Source organism: Furipterus horrens, unplaced genomic scaffold (assembly GCF_987537825.1).
Source record: "Furipterus horrens unplaced genomic scaffold, mFurHor1.1.pri manual_scaffold_11, whole genome shotgun sequence".
Classification (NCBI taxonomy): Eukaryota; Metazoa; Chordata; class Mammalia; order Chiroptera; family Furipteridae; genus Furipterus; species Furipterus horrens.
This window is the reverse complement of record NW_028327181.1, coordinates 83,105,584-83,128,414: the sequence shown is the minus strand read 5'-3', so window position 1 is coordinate 83,128,414 and position 22,831 is coordinate 83,105,584. Positions and strand designations below refer to the sequence as shown.

Here is a 22,831-nt window from a genome sequence, read left to right as displayed (position 1 = left end):
TGAAGCAGGACTCCTGGGGTAGCCAGCACTTCCTCAAGCAGCAGTGTGGTCAAACAAGGGTGAAGAGGGGCTCCTCTCCCCCGTGTCCCCCAGTACAGTCAGTCCTCGAGAACTGGAAGACACATCATCCTCCAGGGTTGTGGGTTATTATGTCAAATAACAATTTATCCTGGTGCTTTGTCCCCTGGCTCACCAAGCGCCTGTTATGTACAACATACTTGACCCCCATTGTGGCCCTCCATCATCAGTTCTTTGGGGTTGTCAGAATATTTGAAGCCCCAGTGGGAGGTAGTTGTCCCTCTGCAGGGAAAAAGGACCGCTTGGTCCTTAGCGATTCTGGGAAAAGTGCTCCCTCTTCTGCAGTCACTCTCAAGACTAATAAAGTTTGTCAGGGCAGCCTTGCTCTGAGAAATCACCGGGAGACTACTGTGGGATCAGGCAATGGGTTTATTGAGGAAAAGGGGGGGAAGGAAGGAGGAGGGGAGAGGCAGCTCCCAGACCAACGGAAGGGACTGTAGGAGCAAGGGGAATGGGGAATGTGGGGAATGGGGACTCCCAGTCCTCCTCGTGGGCCCGTAGGAGTCCCACCTGCACTTCTGCAGGCACCTTTTTTATACTTCTCAACCACAATTTTTGGTGAGGGTGTGTTTGCTTATCAACGTATTCAGTAGATCATTTACATCTGATTGTTAAACACACACACACACACACACACACACACACACACAGGTTAGTTAACATATTGGACTAGGTCCATGACTATTTCCCTTGGGAATGATTTCAGTTCATCTACATATCCTTTGGGAACTGCTAAATCCATCAGCATATCCTTTGGAAACGGGTAAGTCCAGGGCCAAGTTGATTAGCATATGCCAAAAGTCCAGGTGTGCATTCTAGCTGCCTCCATGTTCTGACAAAGTTTACATAAATAAAGGCTGGAAATATACTTAAAAAAATAATAAAGGCTGGTACGAGAGGCAGGGGAGGGCTGCTTGGTGGCTAAGGGGTGCACTCATGACATGGCTGCCAACTGTAACACGGCTACCAGTTGTGATATAGCTGCCAATTGTTTGGCTCCCGCTCAGCGCATGGTGCCGTCACCCCGCTTGCCTGCGTCGCTCGCTGTACCCCAGACCTCTGCCTGTCATGCCCGGGCTGCACCTCTGGACCCCAGGGCTTCTCTTCACATGGCAGCTGTTGTGGCTGCTGGTCCAGGCAGCTCAGGCCCTGGAGTTGACCCTGGACCCTGTCCTGCTGACCTCTGTCCTCCCAGGGTGACCAAGCAGATCAGCAAAAACCCCAACCTGAGCCTTTAAATACCTTTGAAAAGGTTGAATCACCCTCACTCCAACAGGAAGCCTCAGTTCTGCCTCCAGAGGCCCCTGTGGAAGTAAGCGGAACCTTTGTAAACCATCAGCTGAATCTGTTTTCCAATCCATGAGGAAGCCTCAGCTCAGCCTCCAGAGCCCCTTAATGAGGCAGGATCTTCTTTAACCTAGCAGGACACCACAGCTCCACATCCAGAGCAACCTGGAGAAGTTAAATAAACCTACAAACCAGCAGGAGGCTCCAGTACACCGTGAGCAATCAGAAGCCTCTGAGGAGGGAGAACCATCTTCAATCCAGGAGGAGGCTTCAGCCCACTATCGGGGCTGAAAAGGAAAAGAAGGGGTGAAACTGCTTTCCTTCTGCACAGCCCACCCCTGTTTCTGAGTTACGGCCCAGTGAAGATTCAGCTCCATTTCAGGCTTTTCTGGCCTCTGAGCAGCAATCATTTCTTCGGTGTGCTGAACCGGTGCGAGGAAGCTATGAGCCAAGCAGCCGGTAGCTGTCAGCCCTCCCAGCAGCTCCCCCTTGTGGCCTTTGGCAGTTAAAGGCTGATTAGAAACTTGCCCCGTGCTGTCTCCCTCCTCCTTAACGTCTCCTTCAACCATCCTGATCACCTTGCTCTCTCTCAGAAAGCTCCTGCTAGTTAATGCCCCGACTGCCACAGCCATTCTAAACTCTTGTCCCTCAGCCTGGGAGATTCTGTTCCTTTGTCCTCTGGTTATTCCATGTGAAAGCTCTTGTCACACCCTACCAGTATGGCTCAGTTGGCTGGGCATCATACTACAAAGCAAAAGGTAGCCGGTTTGATTCCTGGTCAGGGCCCAGGTCTGGGTTGCAGTGGTTTGGCCCCTGCTTGCGGCGCCTCCGAGAGGCAACCAATCAATGTTCCTCTCACATTGATGTTTCTCTTCTCTGTGTTGGAGACAAGGTCATAGTGACTCCCAAACCAGTGGCAAAGTCATTGGTAGCGAAGGGCAGATGTGATTAAAGGATCTCTGAGAAGGGAGTAGATAGCATTAGCATATTCACAAATCACAATAGGGGCATTTAGATGAACGCGTTAGATTGTACCTCCGGAGTATCCGGTCATGGAGAAACAGGGAAGGAGGAGAGGGGAGGGGACACTAGTTGCGTTAGGGCGGGGAAGCTAAGACTATAAAACCAGGTTCCTTTGTCTATTTGGCGCGCACATTCTCCTGGCTATGAGGGTGTGCCCGGCTCTGCAGACTCGTGAATAAAGGCCTCGCTTTACTGCTCAAGTCCTGTGTCCCGGTTTTTATTGTGAGCGTTTCTCACATCCGTCTCCCTCCTTTCCCCTCTTTAAAAATAAAATATTTTATCTAAAAAAAGTAGTTCTTGCCTTTCCAGTTAAACGGGAATAATAACCCATCACACCCGGAGGGCACATAGGCAATGGTTCTCAACCTTGACGGCACATGAAAATCTCTTGGAAAGTTAAAAAAATTTTTTCCTGAAACATAGGCCACAGCCCAGATCAAGTAGCTCAAAACCTCTGGGGACAAGCCCCAGAATGGAGACCAATTAAGCTTTCCAGGTGATTGTGATTCAGCCAAGGCTGAGACTCCTTGCTTCAGACCTCTAGAGTCTGCCACACTCAGTCTTTTGGGTCTCCTGCCCATCCTGGGAGGGGATGTGGAACAGGCATCACCCTATTCTAAGAGAAGAATGAGGTCCCCTGGGAGAGGGGTTGCCTGCTATGTGGCTACCACCAACAGGTCTGGCTGGGACTTGAAGCCAAATGCCTGCACCCTGGATCCACGGCTTTCACTGCTGACTCTTTAATCACTGCCAGGTGCAGAGGGCAGAGGTTGCTTCCAACCCACCCTGTCTGCCCTGAAATAACCAACATGATGCCAGGCATATGCCAGGGCTCTGGCAGCTGGGTACTGAAGGACTGAGGAGGTGGGAGGGCTTCCCCACTGTGCCCAGGGTAGAATCACTGTGCTAGAGGGGCACAGGGATGAAGCGGGGAGGGACCTGCTCAGAGGCCCTATGGCGGGGCCCTTACCAACTGCACTTGACAGGGCCAAAGACCTGCCAGACTCCCCCACCTCACTTTCCTCTTGTCCTATGAGACAGAAAATGAAAGGGCACAAAAAGGGGAGAAGGAATGAACACACTTTGAGAACTGTTTTCCATGCTTGTTTGCAATATGCCCATCTGTGCCTATGTTGAGGGAAGGACTGAAAGGGGAGTCCTAAAAGTTACAACTCCTAAAAGTTGGCAATACCCGGACTACTCCAAGAACAGCTCAGGGCTGCTACTGAGCCTGCAATTTTGGACCTAAAAAGGACCAACCCAAATCTACACTTGTTCCTCCCTCTTCTACCACCAGGCCTGACACAGAGGGTTCTGGGCAGACCAAGTATAGGGTTGTGCCGCCCTCTGGTGGCAAGGCCTGAGTACAGCTCCCATTCTCCACTTCCAGAAACTCCCGACCAAATCGCCTCACTTTTCCATTAGGAAAATATTTTAGGACAGAGAACCTGCTATATAAGGTGCAACAAATGCCTTTTAGCCCTATACCTAATCATGGCAGGGTGCCTTGATCTCTTGCATCTCACATCGAACACGTGTCAGGTCAGTGCAGTGATTATGAGCCTGGGCTATGAAACCATACAGTAGAAAGGCTAGCTCCTCCAGGACTCCTCGTGGGTCCTTGGGAGTCTCTTAAAAGCCCAGCTACCTCATATGTACAATGGGCACAATAAAAGACCTAACTCAGAGAGTCTGTGCCAATTTGAAGGGCTACCCAGGAAAATAACCATGCCTGGATTTCCAGTAAGGGGCCCAGGCAAGCTGGTGAGCTAGTGGTATTAATGGAGTTTTCCTTTGAGTATTCCGCCCCCCCACCGCCACCCCCCCACACACATTTAGACACTAACAGGTCATGCTTCTTGTCTTTGCTTTGGCTGCTGGGGCTTGAAGCCAAATTAGGGATTCCTCAGAGCACTTTGGGTTTCATGACTTGTATTTGAGCTTGGTGTTGGCATTCTACTCTGATTTGTTCTTGGTCCTCACTTCTTTATATTTCACAGTTTTAGTTATTTCCTATAAGTCTCCTCACATCCTTTCTGGAATAAGATAGGCTTATCTTACTGGGGACTTTGTAGTTTGGTTCTTCACACGTTTGGTGGAATCTGTTGCTCTGCGTCTGTCTGGGAAAAGTCCAATCATTGTGAATATAACAAGAATGGTTTGCGCAACATCAGTCTAACCTGGCAGCCAGGGAGAGTGTACTGGAACGCACATGCGTGAACAATGACTTCACTGTACTAGTCAGTAGGGGCAGTAGACACCATTGAGTGAATATGTGTACCATGTGGCTGTCTCATTCAAAATGACTGAGTAGAGCAACGAATTGGCACAAATTTTGTTTTAAGCTTGAACATTCCTGTGTGGAAACTATTCGGATGATTCAGAAGGCCACAGCTATGGGCAATAATGATTGGCAGCTTCACCATGACGGGCTTGCTCACATATCACAACTCGTTACTTTTTTGCAAAACACCAAATCACCCAGTTGACTCAGCCTCCCTACACCCCAGATTTGGTGCCCTGTGACTTCTGGGTTTTCCCAAAACTAAAATCACCTTGGAAAAGGAAGAGATTTCAAACCATCAATGAGATTCAGGAGAGGACAATGGAGAAGCTGGTGGCAAGTAGGGGAACTATGTGCGGTCCCAAGGTGCCTATTTTTTTCAAATTACATGGCTGGATACCTCCTGGACAGACCTCATATGCTGAGCTAGTTCAACAAACATTTTCAAGTGCTATCATCTTTGATTAAGGCAAATATTCTGATTCAGCAATAAAATGTGGCACCCACACTCCCCGCCACCTTTTGTTTTGGGCTTTTGGGTTGTTTCGTGTGAGTGTATGCTCCCATGCCCTTGGAATGTTATGACTTCGCACAACAGATATTTCCTCCTTGAGAGCCAGTCCCTACCCTGCCCCTCCCTGCATCTGTTTAGGGGATGTGAGGTTGAATGAGACCTAGTGGAGCTCAGAGCCCTGGAGGAGGCGGGGTGGGGGTGGGGGTGGGGGCTTGGGGGTTGGGAAGAAGGTTGTGCTTCTGCCCCTGGGCAGCGCACATGGCCTTTCACCCCATTCGGAATTTCTAGACAGAGAGAGGAAAGCTTTGCTAGGCCATCAGCACATACAAATGGCTTTGTCCTTTCTCTCCTAGTCTTTCCTGGTGACCTGTGTCCTAGTGTGGAAGTCATACAGAGTCGGGAAGTTCTCCCTTATAATTAACTCAGGCCTCCTATTCCCATCTCAGTCCATTTCCTCTTGTTCTTACTGCAGAGAAGACGGGAAAAATCCCCTTTAATCTCCTTTTCCTCTTACCTAAATGATCACAGTTTCTTTTTTTAAGTTGCATTACAATTCAAATTCTGGGAGTTCTCATAATTTTCATTGTTCTTTATCACCCTTTCCACTTTCTCCATATGCTTCCTCAGAGTGAAATCCAAACAGGATCCAGTATTATTTTGCTTGGGTTTCAGCTCTTTGGAGCAAAACCTGTGGCTTACATGGACCCTAAATAGGAAACCCCACCAGGTCTAATGATGGCTGGAGAAAAGAATGAGAAAGGGAAAAATCCTGGCCTGACCCTCCCCAGCCTACGGTCACATCTGTTGAAGTTGGGGCAGGGGTTTTACAAATCCTCTTTTGTGTCACCACCTAACACTTATGTGAGATGGCGCACACAGTGTAGTATTTAGTGCCTTGAACAATTTCATAGAGACAGAAAGTAGATTTGTGGTTGCCAGGAGCTAGGGGCAAGGGAAATGGAAGGTGACTGGTAATGATGGGAGATTTCTTTTAGGGGGTGTGAATCAGATAGTGGTGATGGTTACACAACCTTGGGACTATACCAAGAGCCACTGAATTGTACACTTTAAAAGGTGACTTTTATGATAATGTGATCTACATTTCAATTAAACAAAACTCAGCTTCATTCTGGGCCAATACTTCTGTTATAGTTATATAATAAATTCTGGCAACAGCAATGAAATTCACACAGTGCCTTGAGGTCAGGGAAGTGCTTTCTTTTATACACATTATCTCTTTTGTTCTGTGTACAAATCTGGTGTGAATGTGAACTGTTTTATTGTTCCCGTTTTACAGATTAGGAGATCGAGTCTTAGAGAAGTTATTGGCTTGCTCAGGTTAGAACCACAGCTAGTATATGGCAAAGCCAGGGCTCCCGCTCGGTCAGTCTGCCTCTTGGAAGCCCGTGTAATTGAAACTGGGCCTGTGGACGGTAGGCTGGAGCAGCAGCCACCAAGTGTTTCCAAGGAGTCACAGGACATCATGAGTGGAAAGGATCGTGGGAAGCTTCGGTCCCATTCCTCCGTATTTATGGAGACATTAAGTTGCAAAGAGTGAAAGACTTGCCTTTTGTCATAATGGAGAAATGGGGAGACTAAAGTCACCCAAGTAGATTAGAATCAGCCTTTTCCTCTCTGGCCAATGAGGAAACATAGGGAACTGACCTTTTTACTTGGCACTTGGAATTTTACTTGTTTTACTCACTACTTTCTGTGAAAGACAGACATGGTTTCCATCTACACGTGTAAAAGATGTAGAAGCTGAGAGAGGCTAAATAATTCTTCCAAGGTCAAGTAGCTAGTAAGCTGAAGTTGTAAAACCAGAATTTGATTCTGAATTTCTGGTGCCAAGACTAGGTCCTTTAATCATATGCAGATATGCATCTATTTCAATAGCTCCCAGGTGGACACCTGCCTCCCTCATCTCTCTGTGCATCTCCTGAGGCGCATGCTCAGTTGACCTTCCCAGAGTGGGGAGGGGACCTATGTCTGAGAGGCTCTGCCTCATGCCAGGGGACTCCGTGCCTGAATGTTCAATATACAGGACTCCAAGGTGAGGACCTGTGCCTGTCACCAAGGGGCAGGAACCCACATGTTTGCTCTACTGCCACCTCCCCCAAAAAGTATTTGTTTTTCAATGGTCCTCCCCCTTTTAAAAGGAATTGCTGTCTTCCAGACTTTCAAAGGGGCCAGAAAGCAGTGGTTTTGGTTACTAAACAGGAAACTCAAAGCCCTTTCCGTTCCTTTGAGCTGGCTGGAAGGGCTGGGCCTGAGCCTGAAATGATTACTTTCCTATAACAGACAGAAAAAAAGTTTTGTGTAATTTAAAACAAAAACAAAAAACCTTTTCTGGAGCCCCAAATACCAGTCTGGGCTGACACAGCGCGGGAAAGAGCCACCTTGTTGCCTGGCAGCAGTGACAGCAAACAAATGTGCCTGATGGTCTGTTCGGGGCCTCCTGGCCTGAGGCTCTGTTTGCTTCATTCCAGTTGCTTCCTTCACCTCCTCTCAGTCTCCCCACCTCTGGTGCCGCCCTCACTCAGGGGAGTTCCAGGCAGGCCGGCCCCACCGGATACAGGGACCCAGCGGGGCCTATTCTTGCCTGTGTCTGTTTGCAGGGTGCCTGTTGCTCCCCATCGCTGTTTCCCCATCATTGCTGTTGACGGGCCAGGGGCCCCAGGGCTGGAGCAGCTCTGCCCCCAGGAAATTCAGGGCTCCTGAGTGCTAGGCTGAGGAACAGGTTCAGAGACACTGTCACTCAGGGGCCACCTGAGGAGATGCTGCCATCAGACAGCCCTGCTTGGCGCCGGCACCTTTTGCAGAGTGTGGCCTTGGCCAGCGCACTGTCGGAGAACGAGCCTGCAGGAACGGCGGTGGCCCTGTGGGTGCCTCCGGGCCTGGCTGGCGCTCCTCTTCTCTGCCACGTGGCTGCCCTAGCCCCACTTTCTAGGAATTGTCATCTGTGTCGGGGCGAGAGAAAGGTCCTCTGAGGCCCTACCCTGGAGCCCCCAGAACAGTGGCCTCCAAACTTGTAAAATCACACACTCTTGTCAGGAAAATGTTTGAGCATGTACTTCTAATAGGTACACTTATTGCATGAATGGTATACGTGTGCTGTTACGGAATATGTACATAATACACATATATAAAAATAAAATTTTAATAATTTATGTAATTTTAAAGTATGGAAGAAAAATGAGACAATTATAAATTTGTTTTTAATCTTATTTTAATGTAGGTATACTCTTTTATCGGCCTGGCTGGTTTAGCTCAGTGGATTGAGCGTCGGCCTGCGAGCTAAGTGTCGCTGGTTCGATCTTCCAGTCAGGGGACATCAGAGAAGGAAAACTCTGACTCCAAAAAACCTCCGCTGCCTTGCGGCATACCTCTTCAGGGGAAAGGCTAAGGGAGTAAACCCCGACAGAAAATCCGGAGCCGGAGTCCCTAAGGCGGTTTGACGTTGTAGTCAACACCGGCAACTCCTGCGGCGCACCTGAACCCAAGCTGTATCGACTCCGTCTTTCCCTTGGGCCCTTCAGCTGCGAAGAGAGGGGGGGTCTGCTGCATGGGCAACAGCAGACCCTCCATATCACCCTGCCCAGGCTCTGTAGCTTCAGCTTCACTGGAGAGGACACTCCAGCGACATCGCAAGATGTCGATTCAACACGGGAGGAGACAGATACCGTGTCACTCCCGAGTCGGACTGCACAGCCATTCTCGGCGGTGCAGATGGACTCTTAAGAAGCTACACCATCGTCTCTCGAGACGGACGGCTGCCGACGATGACTCTTTTATTTTTAACAATCTTGTTTATTACTTTCTTATATAGTATTCAAAGGTATGTCCCAAGCAGAGTACATTTCAGTAATTCATTTAAAAAATATTTTTGTTTTTATTGATTGATTTGAGAGAGAGAGAGAGACAGAAACATTGATTTGTTTTTCCATTTATTTATGCTTTCATTGGTGGTTGATTCTTGTGTGTGTCCCGACTGGGGATTGAACCAGCAACTTCGGTGTATGAGGACAATGCTCTAATCAAATGAGCTATCCAGCCAGAGCTCAGTACTTCATTTTTACAGTTTCCCTCACTGAAAACTTAGAAAGGGAGATTGAAATGGAACATCAGTAGCATCTTTGTGCTTACAAAGGTCATGATCCCCGTTTTCCAGTCTGTCCGCCAGTGGCACGAAGGTCTGCACTGAACTTTGCGGTTGCTCTTGCAGATTTTCAGAAAAGTGGTTTTGAACAAGGCTACAAATCCCTCTAAAACTCCTTGTTTGGAATTCTTTTAAATAGATAAGGAAATTGTTTACAATTCTTTCTTGTACAAATAGAGGAGTACAGAGTAAAGTTATAGGAATTTTTAAAGATGACTTATTTTTAAAAACTGGATTTTTAAAAAATTATTTTTAATTCTACACACGATAAAATTCACTCTTTGGTGTATAGTCTTATGACCTTGACAAATAGTCTTGTAACCACCCCCACACTCAAGTTACCAGAGCAGTTCCATCGCCCCGTTAGCCCTTTGTAGTCAGATTCTCCCCTTTCCCATAACCTTTGGCAGCCACTGATCATCTTAGCCTAATGCATTTCAGATTCACTCACATTGTTTATTCTTTCACCAATTGTGAGACACCGAGATTATTTCCAGTTTTGGATAATTACAAATAAAGCTGCTAAAAACATTCTTCTCTAGGTTTTGTGTAAACATAGGTTTCCATTTTACTAGACTATACAAAACCACCAAACTTCTTTTTAAAGATTTTATTTATTTCTAGAGAGGAAAAGAGGGAGTAAGAGAGGGAGAGAAACATCAGTGTGAGAGAGAAACATAAATCGGTTGCCTCTTGCACACCTCCAATAGGGGACCCGCCCGCAACCCAGGCAAGTGCCCTGACCAGGAATTGAACTGGCGATCGCTTGGTTTGCGGGATGATGTCCAGCCTACTGAGCCACACCAGCCAGGTCAAAACCGCCACACCCTTGTCCAAGTGGCCATGCTGCTTTGCAATGTAGGAAGGTTCCAGTGGCTACACATTCTTGATAGCACTTGGTTTTGTCAGTTAGAAAAATCGTCGGCAGCCGTCCGTCTCAAGAGACGATGGTGTAGCTTCTTAAGAGTCTATCTGCACTGCCGAGAATGGCTGTGCAGTCCGACTCGGGAGTGACACGGTATCTGTCTCCTCCCGTGTTGAATCGACATCTTGCGATGACGCTGGAGTGTCCTCTCCAGTGAAGCTGAAGCTACAGAGCCTGGGCAGGGTGATATGGAGGGTCTGCTGTTGCCCATGCAGCAGACCCCCGCTCTCTTCGCAGCTGAAGGGTCCAAGGGAAAGACGGAGTCAATACAGCTTGGCTTCAGGTGCGCCGCAGGAGTCGCCGGTGTTGACTACAACGTCAAACCGCCTTAGGGACTCCGGCTCCGGATTTTCTGTCGGGGTTTACTCCCTTAGCCTTTCCCCTGAAGAGGTATGCCGCAAGGCAGCGGAGGTTTTTTGGAGTCAGAGTTTTCCTTCTCTGATGTGCCCTGACTGGAAGATCGAACCAGCGACACTTAGCTCGCAGGCCGACGCTCAATCCACTGAGCCAAACCAGCCAGGGTTAGTTAGAAAAATACAACATTCTAATATATATGTAGTGATATCTCACTGAATTCTTAATTCACATTTCCCCTAATAATTAGTGATGTTTGAGCATCTTTTCAAGGGTCCATTCGTCATCTGTTTATCGTTCTTTTGCCCACTTCCTTATTGTTGAGTCTTGAGAGTTCTTTATATATTCTAGATATAATTCCTTTATCATATCTGTTATTAGCAGATATATTCTCCCAGTCTAAGTCTTATTTTTAATTCTCTTCGTGTCTTTTTCAGAGCAAAAGGTTAAAATTTTGAAGTTCAGTTTAGCAGTAAATAATGTTTCTGCTGTAGTAGTTAAGATAGCAAGTCACAAAGAGTTTCAATATCATCCATTTTGAATTAGTTTTTGTATAGGCATATAAAGTTTAAATTACAAAGATCATACCAAGTGAAAATATTGCCAAATACCAGTTCTCTCCATAACACGAGTTTCTTTTTGAAGAGGAGTTATATTTCCATTAAACAGTCACCTTTACTTGGAAGGGACAGATATAGTGTGTTTATTTTTTTTTGGAAAATATTGCACAGTAGCCTACTTTTCACCACAAAGTCCCGCTAGTTTGGAATGCGCATCTTTTTGCAAAAGAAAACTCTCTAACTTTACCTTTTTAAGTTCTTCGATGAAACTCTGTGTGGTACTTTGTCCCACGAAAACTTGCAAGGATCCTACTCTTCAAAGATCTGCTTCTGTGAGAGCCGTCTCGTTGACGTCCTGTGAAACAGGGGTAGTGGTATTGGCACCACGCTGAAAGCAAGGGCAGAAGCACACCCCCCCCATACACAGTGAGAGCCCCATACTTCTTTTTAGACACATATGACACACACTAGCCCAGGAAAGATCCCAGTGGCAGTCTATATCTTATGACTATTTCAGTGAAACTTTAAAAAATATATATTTTATTTACTTTTATAGTGAGAGGAAGAGAGGGAGAAATAGAGGGAACAAAACATCAATGTGTGGTTGCCTCTCGTGTGCTCCGAGCTGGGGACCTGGCCCGCAACCCAGGCATGTGCCCTGACTGGGAATCAAACCAGTGACTTTTTGGTTCACAGGTCAGTGCTCAATCCACTAAGCCACACCAGCCAGGCTTCAATGAAACTTTTTAATATAAAAATAAATAGGTAAAATTCCTAGTATTTTTCCTACCCTGGGAGGCTGTCTGGTACACCTTCTGGGGATACTGCTGCCCTGAAAAGTCTTAGGATGCTGCCTCGCACATAGTAGAGGATCCGTGAATGTTTGAGAAATAAGCAACTTCTCCTGTCAGAAATGGGGAAGCCACGGTGCTTCATGTTGTCTCTTTCCTGTCTGCTTTCTTCAAGAATTTGCTTTCCCATAGCCACCTTCTTCTAAGCTCTGACGTGAAAGGTCTTGGCAAATGCTTTTTAGGGACTGACACTCCTGTTATCCATGTGTAGGACCATGGAACCATGAGCGAGTATAATTTTGGAGCTGGAAAGGGACTTAAAGGCCAGCTAGTCCAAATTCCTTCCCAAAATCAAATAGAAAAGGAACACACAGGGAACAAGAGGAGTCCAGAACACAGGTGCCGCCAGGGTTCCTCTTCCTGGGAGGTCAGAGGGAAGCTGAGCTGAGACTTAGGGTTGGTAGGTGAAGAACCGCCCCATCTGAGGGGACATTGTGGGCGGAGTTGGTGAAATCCAGGAACTTCAGGTGGTTCAGCCTGACTACAGCAAAGGCTACCGTGGAAAGGAGCAAGAGAAGAGACTGCAGAGGTTGGTGGGGCCAGATTGTGACGCTCTCGCTACCCTGGCAGCGCTCAGTGTCTCTGCTGTAGGGTTGAGCCGACAGGTTGGCCAGATCTATAGTCTGTGTCACTGGGACTCTGTCTCATCCAAGCACTTGGCCTGGACTTCCTGGTCCCAGGTTTCAGGGCTGTGATCCTCCTATTCATGCTCAGTTCTAGTCTGGGAGCTCCTGTGTTCCCCAGGGGTGTTTCATGACCCAAAGGAAAAGAGAACTGGTTTAGGTTTGAGCAGCAGCTGGGGAACATTGGGAGCTGCACCTGGGAGCGAAGGCCTCTTGGGTGTTTGGGTGTTGGAGACCATCAACAATCCAGCTGCCCCCAAGGCCCCTTTCTCACAAGTCAAGAATTCTGCCTTTCTCTCTGGCTGGCGCCACTGATCCCTAACGTCCTGTGCTTCTGACAGTGACTGTCTCACGTGCAGCGGCCTGTGTCCTGTCTGGTTCTCTCCACTTAACCAGTCACCCCCAGATTTCTCCAGCCACTGAGTAACAGAGGTCATGGGAGAGCCCAGTATTGGTTTGTTTGTTTCTAGACTGGATTTCAGAGCAGACTAGGGTACTTAATTCAGGGTACAATTGTCAGACCACATTAAAAATGCAGGCAGCAATGCAGAACGCTGCTGGCTCATGTCACCCAGACATTGCGTGTAACCAGAGGAGGAAAACACGGACCAGGCCTGTGTTAACGCAAGGAGACGCCAAGTGGCATGGCAGGCGCTGGCTCCTGCGAGTCTCCTGTCCCCTGCCACCCTCCAGCCGGAAGAAGGAAGCTCATAGGTGAGCTAGGAGTTAGAAAGGGATGGCTGCTTAGTGAGCATTGCTGTGACCTAGGCCTCTAGGAGGGTTGTACCTGCCGTGGCGGCTAGGATGCGCAAGAAGTCACCGCGACTGAGAGGAAGGTGGGCTTGGTGGTTTAGTCCTGCCTCAGCGAGTCTTCGTGGTCTTCCGCAGAGCTGGGCCGGGGGTGAGCAAAGGTGCGGGCCCCGGTTGCCACAGCCTCGCCAACTGGGGGAAAGCTGTGGCCCGCACAGGTGCTGGACATCAAGTGGGTCTAGGCAAGGCCAATGCGGATTAATCATCTCGGGTGGGTTTGTTATATCAGATGCTGTCGGGAGGGAAGAAGTTTTTAATGATGTGGTGGAGTTTGTGTTTGTCACATCTTCTCACCTGGGCCGGTGAGAACAGTCCGGGCGTGGGCTGGCCCAGGCTCTCTAGCTGTTTGTCTCGCCTTCTCCCCTCCACCACGCTCTCCGCCAGCTGGACTGCTCCCCTTCGCTGTGTGTCCATCCTGGAGGTCGTGATGGTTGTGATTTGGGTCTCCTTTCCCGAATGGGTGGGTGAAAGGGACGTCTAACCACCGATTTGTGTTCTTGCATTTCAGTCGTTCCAAGGAAGTCAAGGACGAGCGTACCTCTTTAACTCAGTGTGAGTGTCTCTGAACTGTACATCCATTGTTTGGTGCCAGTGTTGCGGGGCGGGGGGATGAACACCACTCAGTGATGGTTAAACAATGGACCCTGCCCTCTGTGCCTCAGTAAAAACCCCGTGGAGTGTGAATTTCCACAAGTGGCAAGCCAGTTCTCTTTGGGGACATTTTTTGGCAGCATCTTTGGCTGCTAAAAATAATATATTCACTATCCCCAGTAGGCACATCAGAGAGCTGTGGTCTCGGGGAAGAAGCTAACGTGCTTCTGAGAACGCCCGCAACATGAGGTCTTAGAGCCAGGTCTGAGATGGGCTGTGGGGGAGGGGAAAGAGAATGAGCAGAAGACACCAGCATCTGCTGATGGCCCTCAGGCTGGGAGGAAGGCCCAGTCAGGAAGACGCCCCATCCCTTCCTGCAGGCACACAGCCTGCCGTAGCCCCCAGTTCATTAACAGGCACGTCACTCACGGCCTCTTCCCTGGGAAAGGAAAGAGAAGCTCCCACAAACTTGATGAACTGTGAAAAGGGAAACCTAGCATGTTCAGCTTCAGCTGATGTGTGTTCTGTGGAGGAGTCTAGTATATTTGACACCCAGGGCTCACTCACCCTTGTGATCAGGACAAGACTGGGCCATCATGTTTGACATTTCCAGCTGCAGTCAGTCCTAGGGAAGCTCTGAGGGCCGCTGCCCATAGCTGTGGGCTTCACAGTGTGCCCATCAGTCTGCCCCCTTAAATCACAAGATTAAAAGCACTTGTTAGAAAAATTCCAGGCAGCGTTTCAACCATCAAGACCATTTTTAGTAGACTCATTGACTCAGAACTCGCAGACCTGAAATTTACTTCAGTGGAGATTTTCCACGTGGCTGCCTCTTGGGGGTTGTTATTGATTTCAGTTATAGATGATGCCCTTCTCACCGTGGGCTTCCCTTGAGGCAGCGGTGTGCAGTTAATGTTTTGCTGGAAGCTCAGCTTGAGCAACCAATGATGAACATGTGACTAACGACCCGCCCTCTGTCTGTCCCTTGGCACAGAGTTAACGTGGGCTGTGGGCCTGCAGAAGAGCGAGTATTGCTAACAGGACTGCATGCTGTCGCAGACATTTACTGTGAAAACTGCAAAACCACTCTGGGCTGGAAATATGTAAGTATTGAGCAAGCTGGTGGAGAGAGGGCCTTTGAGGAGGGTAGCTGAGAGCCTCACAGAGACGCCAGCTTTCTGTGGCCTGTGAAACGGGCTTGGACCCGAACAGGAAACAGCTCAAAGCAGCGCCCGGTGCGCTCCTCTCTTTGCCACACTCCTTCCCTTTTCACTGTCAGTCCCCTGGGCCTAGTCATTCCCTCACACCTGCCTGTGAGAGGGACAGACGGAGATACACATGCACACACCGCTGTGCCTTTTGATTTAATAAACAATAATAATATTAGCACAAAGCGTTTCCTGACAGCTCACTATGTTCCAGACAAACATTACTTTTCTTCATAGCATCCCTAGAGGGTAGGTCATATTTAACCCCTATTTTACTTATTTATTTTTAGAGAGAGGGGAAGGGAGGGAGAAAGAGAGGGAGAGAAACATCACTGTGTGGTTGCCTCTCATGCGCCCCAACTGGGGACCTGGTCTGCAACTCAGGCATGTGCCCTGACTGGGAATTGAACCTGCAATCTTTTGGTTTGCAGACCAGCACTCAGTCCATTGAACCACACAAGCCGGGGTTTAACCCCTGTTTTATGAAGCAGGAAACTGAGGCTTAGGGAGGTTAACAGTACATTCATTGTTATCTAATCATAGCATGGCTGAACCAGGATAGGAGTCCAGGTAGTGGTGTGACTGCAGAGCAGAGCTCATGCCCTCCCCCCTTTTAATGAATTTATTTGTTAATAAAATTATATAGGATTCAAGTACACATTCTGTAATACATCATGTGTATATTGTATTGTGTGTTCACCAACCCAAATCAAGTTTCTTTCCATCACTAAGCCCCTGCGCTTTGGTGCTCCAATAAGTGTCCCCAGAGCATCTCTTAGGTACTAGGCCCTGTGCTGGGCATTGCCAAATGTTGTTAGTTAATGCCCACTGTCAGATATAGTCCTGACTGGACTTTCCCAGCTGGACATTTCTTCCTCATTGTTTAACTCAACAAATGTTTTTCACATCTTCTTGGTACCTCGGAAAGTGTTGTCATCATTATTGGCTGATCTTTCACAAGGCTTCTGTCTGCCCTCTCTGTCACTGCAGGGAAGTTGAAATGTAGGTCTTCCTGTCTCTGGGAGGGTAATTTATTCCACGGGAAAAGCCTCAGGCTCCGTGTGCTGGCAGTTGCTTGGGGTCAGTGTGAGGCACGCTCACGTGACCAGCATTAGTGGCTTCGGGAGGAGCTGGCAGAGTGGTAACGCCCGCTGGTCCTGCAGTTGTGTTGATTGTCACAAAGGTACCACTCCAGGATTTTGATAGTGGCCGAGGTTGTGTGGAGTAGGAGCAGGGAGAACAGGGGATATCTCTGTGCCTTCTGCTCCTTCTGGTTGTAAATCTAAAACTGCTCTAAAAAATATGAACTCTGTTGAAAACATGCTGCTGAACAGTGGAATCCAGGCATCAAAGTATGCTTGCATTTAAGTAAAGTCCAAAAATAAGCAAATCTTTAAAATGGCTGCAGGTGGAACCTGTAATGGAGCAGCACTAACGTCTCCCATGAGACGTTTAGGATAAGAAAGAAAAAAACAAGACACCCTGGGTCAGCGGCTAAAACAGTTTGGCAAGTACAAGGGCCTGTCCAGGACAGGAGAGAAACATCTGTCTTCCCCTCATAGTGATCGACCACCTCGTGTGCCAGGCTTAGGGCTCCAGTCTCTCATTCTGTTACTCCTGACCCTCATAATAATCCTGTGAAATGTTAATCGTTATCCCAGTTTTGTAAATTGTAAACAGTTAAGTGATACTTAACTATTACTTGTTACATACAGGCAGCAGATACTAGGAAGCAGAAGTGGAGTTCAGTCTGGGGTGTTGTAGACTCCAGAAGTAGTGCTTTGGCCCCTGGAGTCCAGGTTTGCAAATGCCCTGTGGCTTGGGGCTGTTGATTTATATCGAATAGGGATATTCTCTCACTTTCCTAGTTTTGTTTTTTCATCTCTCCACCCTGAGCGTACTACTATGGAACAACAGGCTTTATTCCTGAACCACATTCTCTGTTGCACGCGCACACACACACACACACACACACACACACACACACCCCAGGGAATAATGAAGTGTTGGAATCTCCTGCTGTGCCCACAGCTCTCGGGTGTGTGTGTGTGTGTGTGCATGTGTGCACATGCGCACATCCTCTCAGTGCCCCTCCCCTCTCCACTATGTGGAATGAGACCTCTCAACAAAAGACTAGTCTGAACTCTCCTTCTGCCACCCAAAGCCTCCGAGCTCTAGAACAGAAGACCCAGTTCATAAAGGTGCTGCCCAGAGCCTGTCAACAGTAGGATTTGGTTACTTACTCACGTGGGGACTCAGGAGGAAGAGCTGATGTCCGCTGCTTCTCTTCATTGAGCTTAGCCATCCGATGGCTCTGATGATACACCAGGAGGTTTTTAGGTATCTCTGCCTGCAAATAAAATAGCCTTTTGATCTCACTTCTATGCAGGACTTCTTTCTGTGGGGCTTATTATAAGCGGGGAAAGTCCACAGCGCTGCAAGGTGAGGACGGTAGGCTGCCAGGTGCTTTGTCCCGAGCTTCCCACCGGAGGCCTGGCAGCCGGGTGGGGCTTGAGGCCTGCCAGACTCTTCAGCCCGGAGTTCTCTGGAGAAAGGCACTGGAGGAAAAACAGACTCAACCCATCTGACATAGAAACAGCAAGATAAGAACCGAACAGAAGAGCTGTCGGGCCTCACAGTACTTGGCTTCTCTCCCTGAGGGCCTTTTCTCCAAGTCTAACCAAGTCCAGTGTAAAATTGTGACACGGAAACTTGATGGGTACGTCCCCAGGGCAGACTCCGGGTTAGCGTCAGAAACCCAGTTCCCCTAAGGCACAGTGCGTCCGCGTGCGCACCCCACAGTTGTTTCCTGAAGACCTGTTATCTGCTAGGCACTAGGAATCCAGCAGAGAACACAGCAAAGGGAACGTCTGCCCTCCGTGAGCTTTGTATTGTCGTGGGGGAGTCAGGACCCAAAGGGGATGTGCACCTTACAGTGCGTGCCCGCAGTGGTGAGTGCTGTGGCAGCCCAGCAGCGGAAGGTGGGAAGGAGAGCAGTGGAAGTTAGGGTTTTTTTTAAAGATTTAATTTATTTTTAGAGAGAGGGGGAAGGGAGGGAGAGAAACATCGATGAGTGAGATACAAATTAGTTGGTTGCTTCTTACACGCCCCCAACTAGGGACCTGGCCTGAAACCCGGGCATGTGCCCTGACTGGGAATCGAACCAGCGATGTCTTGGTTTGAGTTTGCAGGCTGGCGCTCAATCCACTGAGCCATGCTAGCCAGGTTTTTAAGTAACTGAGTAATTGGGAAGGAACTTAACCAAGATGGTGACATTTGGGCAAAGCTTTGAATGAGCAAAGATACCAAAGAAGTCCTATTGTAAATATCAAGAAAGTCCTGATGTCGCCCCAGCGCAGTAGTTCATTGAAAGGAACAGAGCGTGTTTAAGTAGCAGGACTTCCCTCAGTGAGTCTGGGGGAAGCTGGGAGCAGACTTCAGTGCCTGTCTTTGGCCCCACCTTTGCTCCCATGCCACAAAAGTCACCTGCTTGTCTGGGGTCATTCAGCGTCTTTTCTCTTCCTTGTGTTTCCTAGGAACATGCCTTCGAAAGCAGCCAGAAATATAAAGAAGGCAAGTACATCATCGAGCTAGCACACATGATCAAGGACAACGGCTGGGACTGATGATGGGGGCACACCCACCCACCCCAGTGTCCACGTGAATGCCATCCAGCTGAACGTCCTACCCAAGCGTGAGAGAGTGACTGAACACTTGGTTCCATCCATGTAGGGGCCTTGCCCTCGGGGGCATCCTTCGACCCTGACACCGTCTTTCTGGTGCCTGGCCTCTAAATCGCTGTCTCTCTGTCTCTTTGCTTTGTATCTGTTTGTTAGTTGATCCTGGCTTCTCTCTCTGTTCTAGCGTTGGCTGGAAACAAAACAACAAAAGGAACAGATGCCTGACCGCAGGCGGCAGCCCACTGTGATCAGGGCCTAGGGCCCACGCTGCCCCTTGCTGGGAGCGCAGCGTGGGGGACGAAGAAGAGGGGCGGGCGGGGCCGCCAGGGTTTCAGGGTGGGCGCGGGAGGGGCAGAGTTGTGCTGCTCCCAAACACCTGGGACTTAGGCTTGAAACAACCAACTTGTCTAAAAGGACAAAGAGAAAAAACAATACCTCATGACCGCATCCTCTCTGATCAGAAGCTTCGGTTCCTGCACCAAATGTGCCAGGTTAGCACGTGACACCAGAAGCCACCCTAATTCTAGAGGGCGGGGCAGCGGCCAAGCTGGGGGTGTCTTGGCAGCAGTGAGTGACTCCGGGGGAAAAGCCCAGAGGGGTTTTGATGACTCTGAAGTCCCACGGCTGCTCCAGGTGGTCTTTTCCTCTCCAGCCACCGCAGGTGAGAGGAGAGGGGGCTGCCATTTGCAGCGGGTGCAAGATCCAGACATCCCGAAGGCCTGGACCAGAAACAGAGTAAAATCAGCCATTGAGGAGAACAGGGAGCAAAGGGGGCTGCCGTTTGGGGGCTCCTGCGGGAATGGCTCAGATATTGGGCCAGGGAAGAAAAAATTAAAACCAGTTAGCATTTCTGACCTTCTTTTCCTGACCCTCAATAAGAGAAGAGCACTGTGGCGAGGAAGGGGGTGGGGTGAGGCGATGCTGGGTGGAGTTTAGATTTGAACCCCAACACGTTAGGTGCACCTTCGTCTTTGGTATGCAATGGCTTCTGAGAGGTCAGCAATTCTTTCTACATAGAGTTTTGGGTGTTTTTCTCCGGTTCTATCCTTGTAGATTGTGGAAAAGAAAGTCCCAAGGCTTAGAGCTTCGCGATAGCTTGGCTGGTAGATTCCTCATGCCCCTAGCTGTTCTCCTTGGACGAATGTGTCGTGTGGAGAGAAAACAGTGATCCAGCAGTGGGGAGGGCTTAGACTTGATGTCAAACGTTAAGTTACAAATTTTAATATTACCCCCTACTCCTCACCTCCCTATCCAAAGCTCTATTCTAGGGGAAGTGGAGAACAAAACCCTGCAAGGCTCCTGAGAGAGGGAGGAGTTTGTTACATTTAATCAACACTGTGAAGTCTGGTCTACAGCAATTCAGCCAGTACACGGTGCATGACCGAAACTCATTTAGCTGAGTTAATTTCATCGCTTAGACTGAAAATGTTGTTCAGATATGTGTAGGTTGTATCAGGTAATTCTCAGTATCTCATTGTCCAAGTAGGCTGATTCTGTAGGAATATTCACCTTAATGTCACAAAAGGGTGTGTTCATGGAGACAAGAGGCTATAAATTTGATTCACCAAGATTCTAGCAGCCAGCCCAGGACATCTTCAGAATTGAACTGAATTCCCACAGGGAATGAGTCCACGGTGGAAATGCCTTTTCATGTCTGTGTACTGCTGGCTGAACGGGGGACCTGCGGTGGGCACGGCCCTGCCCTGGCAGTGGGGGGCAGCAGGAGTGGCAGGAAGCAGGGCGGCTCCTGGTTCAGCAGTAGGCTGCCTCTGTGAGACAGAAGGAGTCTTAGAAATGGAATTCTGTTCCCAAGGGCTTCTGGCCCACGTCTTTTTGTGCTTTAGTAGCCCTGGGAGATTTTGTTCTCCCCACAATACTGAAAAGCAGACTGAAGTTCAGAAAAAGGATTGCATTTCTGCTCCTGGAGAAATACTTTCTCTGGCTCCCAGGCACTCCCAGGCCCAAGATCTCAAAAAGAAAAAAGAAAAAGAAAAAAAGAAAAAAAAAAAAAAATATATATATATACACACACACACACACACACACACACACACACACACACATTTTTTTCAACTTTCACATTCCTCAGCTGGCTTGCCAGCATAGAAATCATAGATTCCCCTTCACCACAACACCCTGAAGGTAGTGGCCTTCATTTATGAATGTTGATTGGCTCCTTTGCTCAGAGAATGTCCTGGCTATTGATACTCCTTGCCATAAAAAGAAAAAGGGCGCTAGGTAGGTGTTTTGTCTTTAAAAGCAAAAACGGAGGGTAATGACCTGGAAACCACAGGGTGCCCTAGAATCGTCTATGGGCAGGGGAGACCTATGTGTCAATGTTCTTCCTTAGGGTTGGGGCCTCTGACTGTCGCACAGATCACAGCAGGCTCCCACAGGACCCTGGTTTGGGGTTTTTTCAGTAACTATCCATTGAGCATCCAGTGGGTGGGTGACGCCATACTTGGTGTAAGCGATCTGAGTAAGATGTTGGTTTTTCCATAACTACCGAAAAATAAAAACCCAACTCATTAGGCTTTCCCTTTGTGTTGATGAAACCGAAAGTGCTTCTTAAAACTTTAGCTCCATTTGTGGCTTGTCTGCCTAACGTCTAGTAGTATCAGAGAGACTGCAGCTGAGCAATGGCGCTGCGTCAGCCAATGGCCTCAGTCAGTTCATTCTTTAATTTTCCTCACCAAATTATCGACTCAGCGCATAACCAAAGACCTCATCCATTCACCCCTGGTCGGTTCGGGGAATTGGAGTTCGACGTCAAGCTTAGATGGGGTTGAGGGAGTAAGGAAGGGGAAAGGGAGCAGCGAGAAAGGGAAAGGCATGGAGTTCTATACCTCAGCCAGCAGCTGCCTTCATTTTCAACTGAAGTCCAGCCGCAGACTCTAGTTCCATCTTGCCTGTGCCATCCTAGGCGAGACGGCCTTCCTTGGTGGTCCTGGATCACACCCCCCCCACCCCCACCCTTGATATTTGTCTCAGGCTGCTGATGGGCTGATGTGACATGAATCAGATTCAGCCGAGGTTGATGGTCACAGGTAGTCAGCGGGGCCTGACTGAGTGCTGTCCCGACACCCATGAGGGCACGACGAGGGAAGAGACAGGAGAGAGAGAGTCTTGCCTGGTGGGTCAGTGTGGGGGGGGGGGAAGGTAGCCCCTTTATAAAAAGATTTTCAAGTGGATATATATAAAAGAAACAGTTGCTTGTGAAATATACTTTTGTAAATAATATTTAATTTTTTAAATAATATATTTGGTGCTGTTTTCTCAGATCCCTGAGAGCACTTTTTATTTTCATTTTTAAATTTTATGGTTTCCTCTGCATTTCTTGAAGTATATTTTAAGGGAAACAGTGATCACCAATGTATTGTTGTTTTTTAAAAAGAGATCTCTATCACATTAGTCTAGAGGCAATAAAGCATTGCCTCTCTGTATTTTCCCCCAATAGAATGAACTCTTCAGTACATTACCAGATTGAGATTCGAACTATTTTCTTGCACCAGTATTGGCTAGAGAAGAAGATAACTATAATCAAATAAATTTAGTACCAACTTAGAGTGAAACAAATTGGAAAATTGGACTCTTGTTTTTAAGTGTGTGTGTGTGTGCGCGCGCGTGTATGTCAAAAGCACTTTGGGCTGTGCCTCCTGTTTTCTTTTTTATTGGGGACACTATACCTATAGTTTACACCTGGGCACATAAGGGTTTATTCTCTTCCTCTCTGGTGGTGGTTTTGTTTCTGAGTGGACCAACCGCACAAACCACGAGGATCTTATTTTCCTGAGCATGGAGCCGTTGCCGGTTTACTCCCTTTTCTTTCTTTGTGTGCTCAACTTTTACAGACTATAAAGGAAAACTGTTGTTTGTGAAGATCA

The 22,831-nt window shown here is 48.3% G+C and overlaps 1 protein-coding gene and 1 long non-coding RNA gene across 2 annotated transcripts in view; both read left to right on the top strand.

The window, feature by feature from the left end:
• Positions 1-1,278, top strand: part of LOC149998644 (putative ATP-dependent RNA helicase DHX40) — a 28,777-nt gene extending 27,499 nt beyond the window's left edge. Inside the window, exon 9 of the mRNA XM_090257571.1 lies at positions 1,175-1,278. Coding sequence (XP_090113697.1) covers positions 1,175-1,278 — 104 coding nt within the window. The remainder of the gene's footprint in view (positions 1-1,174) is intronic.
• A 12,696-nt stretch (positions 1,279-13,974) lies between these two features.
• On the top strand, positions 13,975-18,889 carry LOC149998643 (uncharacterized). The gene is made up of 3 exons (XR_016513956.1): positions 13,975-14,020; positions 15,054-15,162; positions 18,804-18,889. It is a non-coding gene; the product is annotated as an uncharacterized LOC149998643 (long non-coding RNA).
• Positions 18,890-22,831: the final 3,942 nt, after the last annotated feature.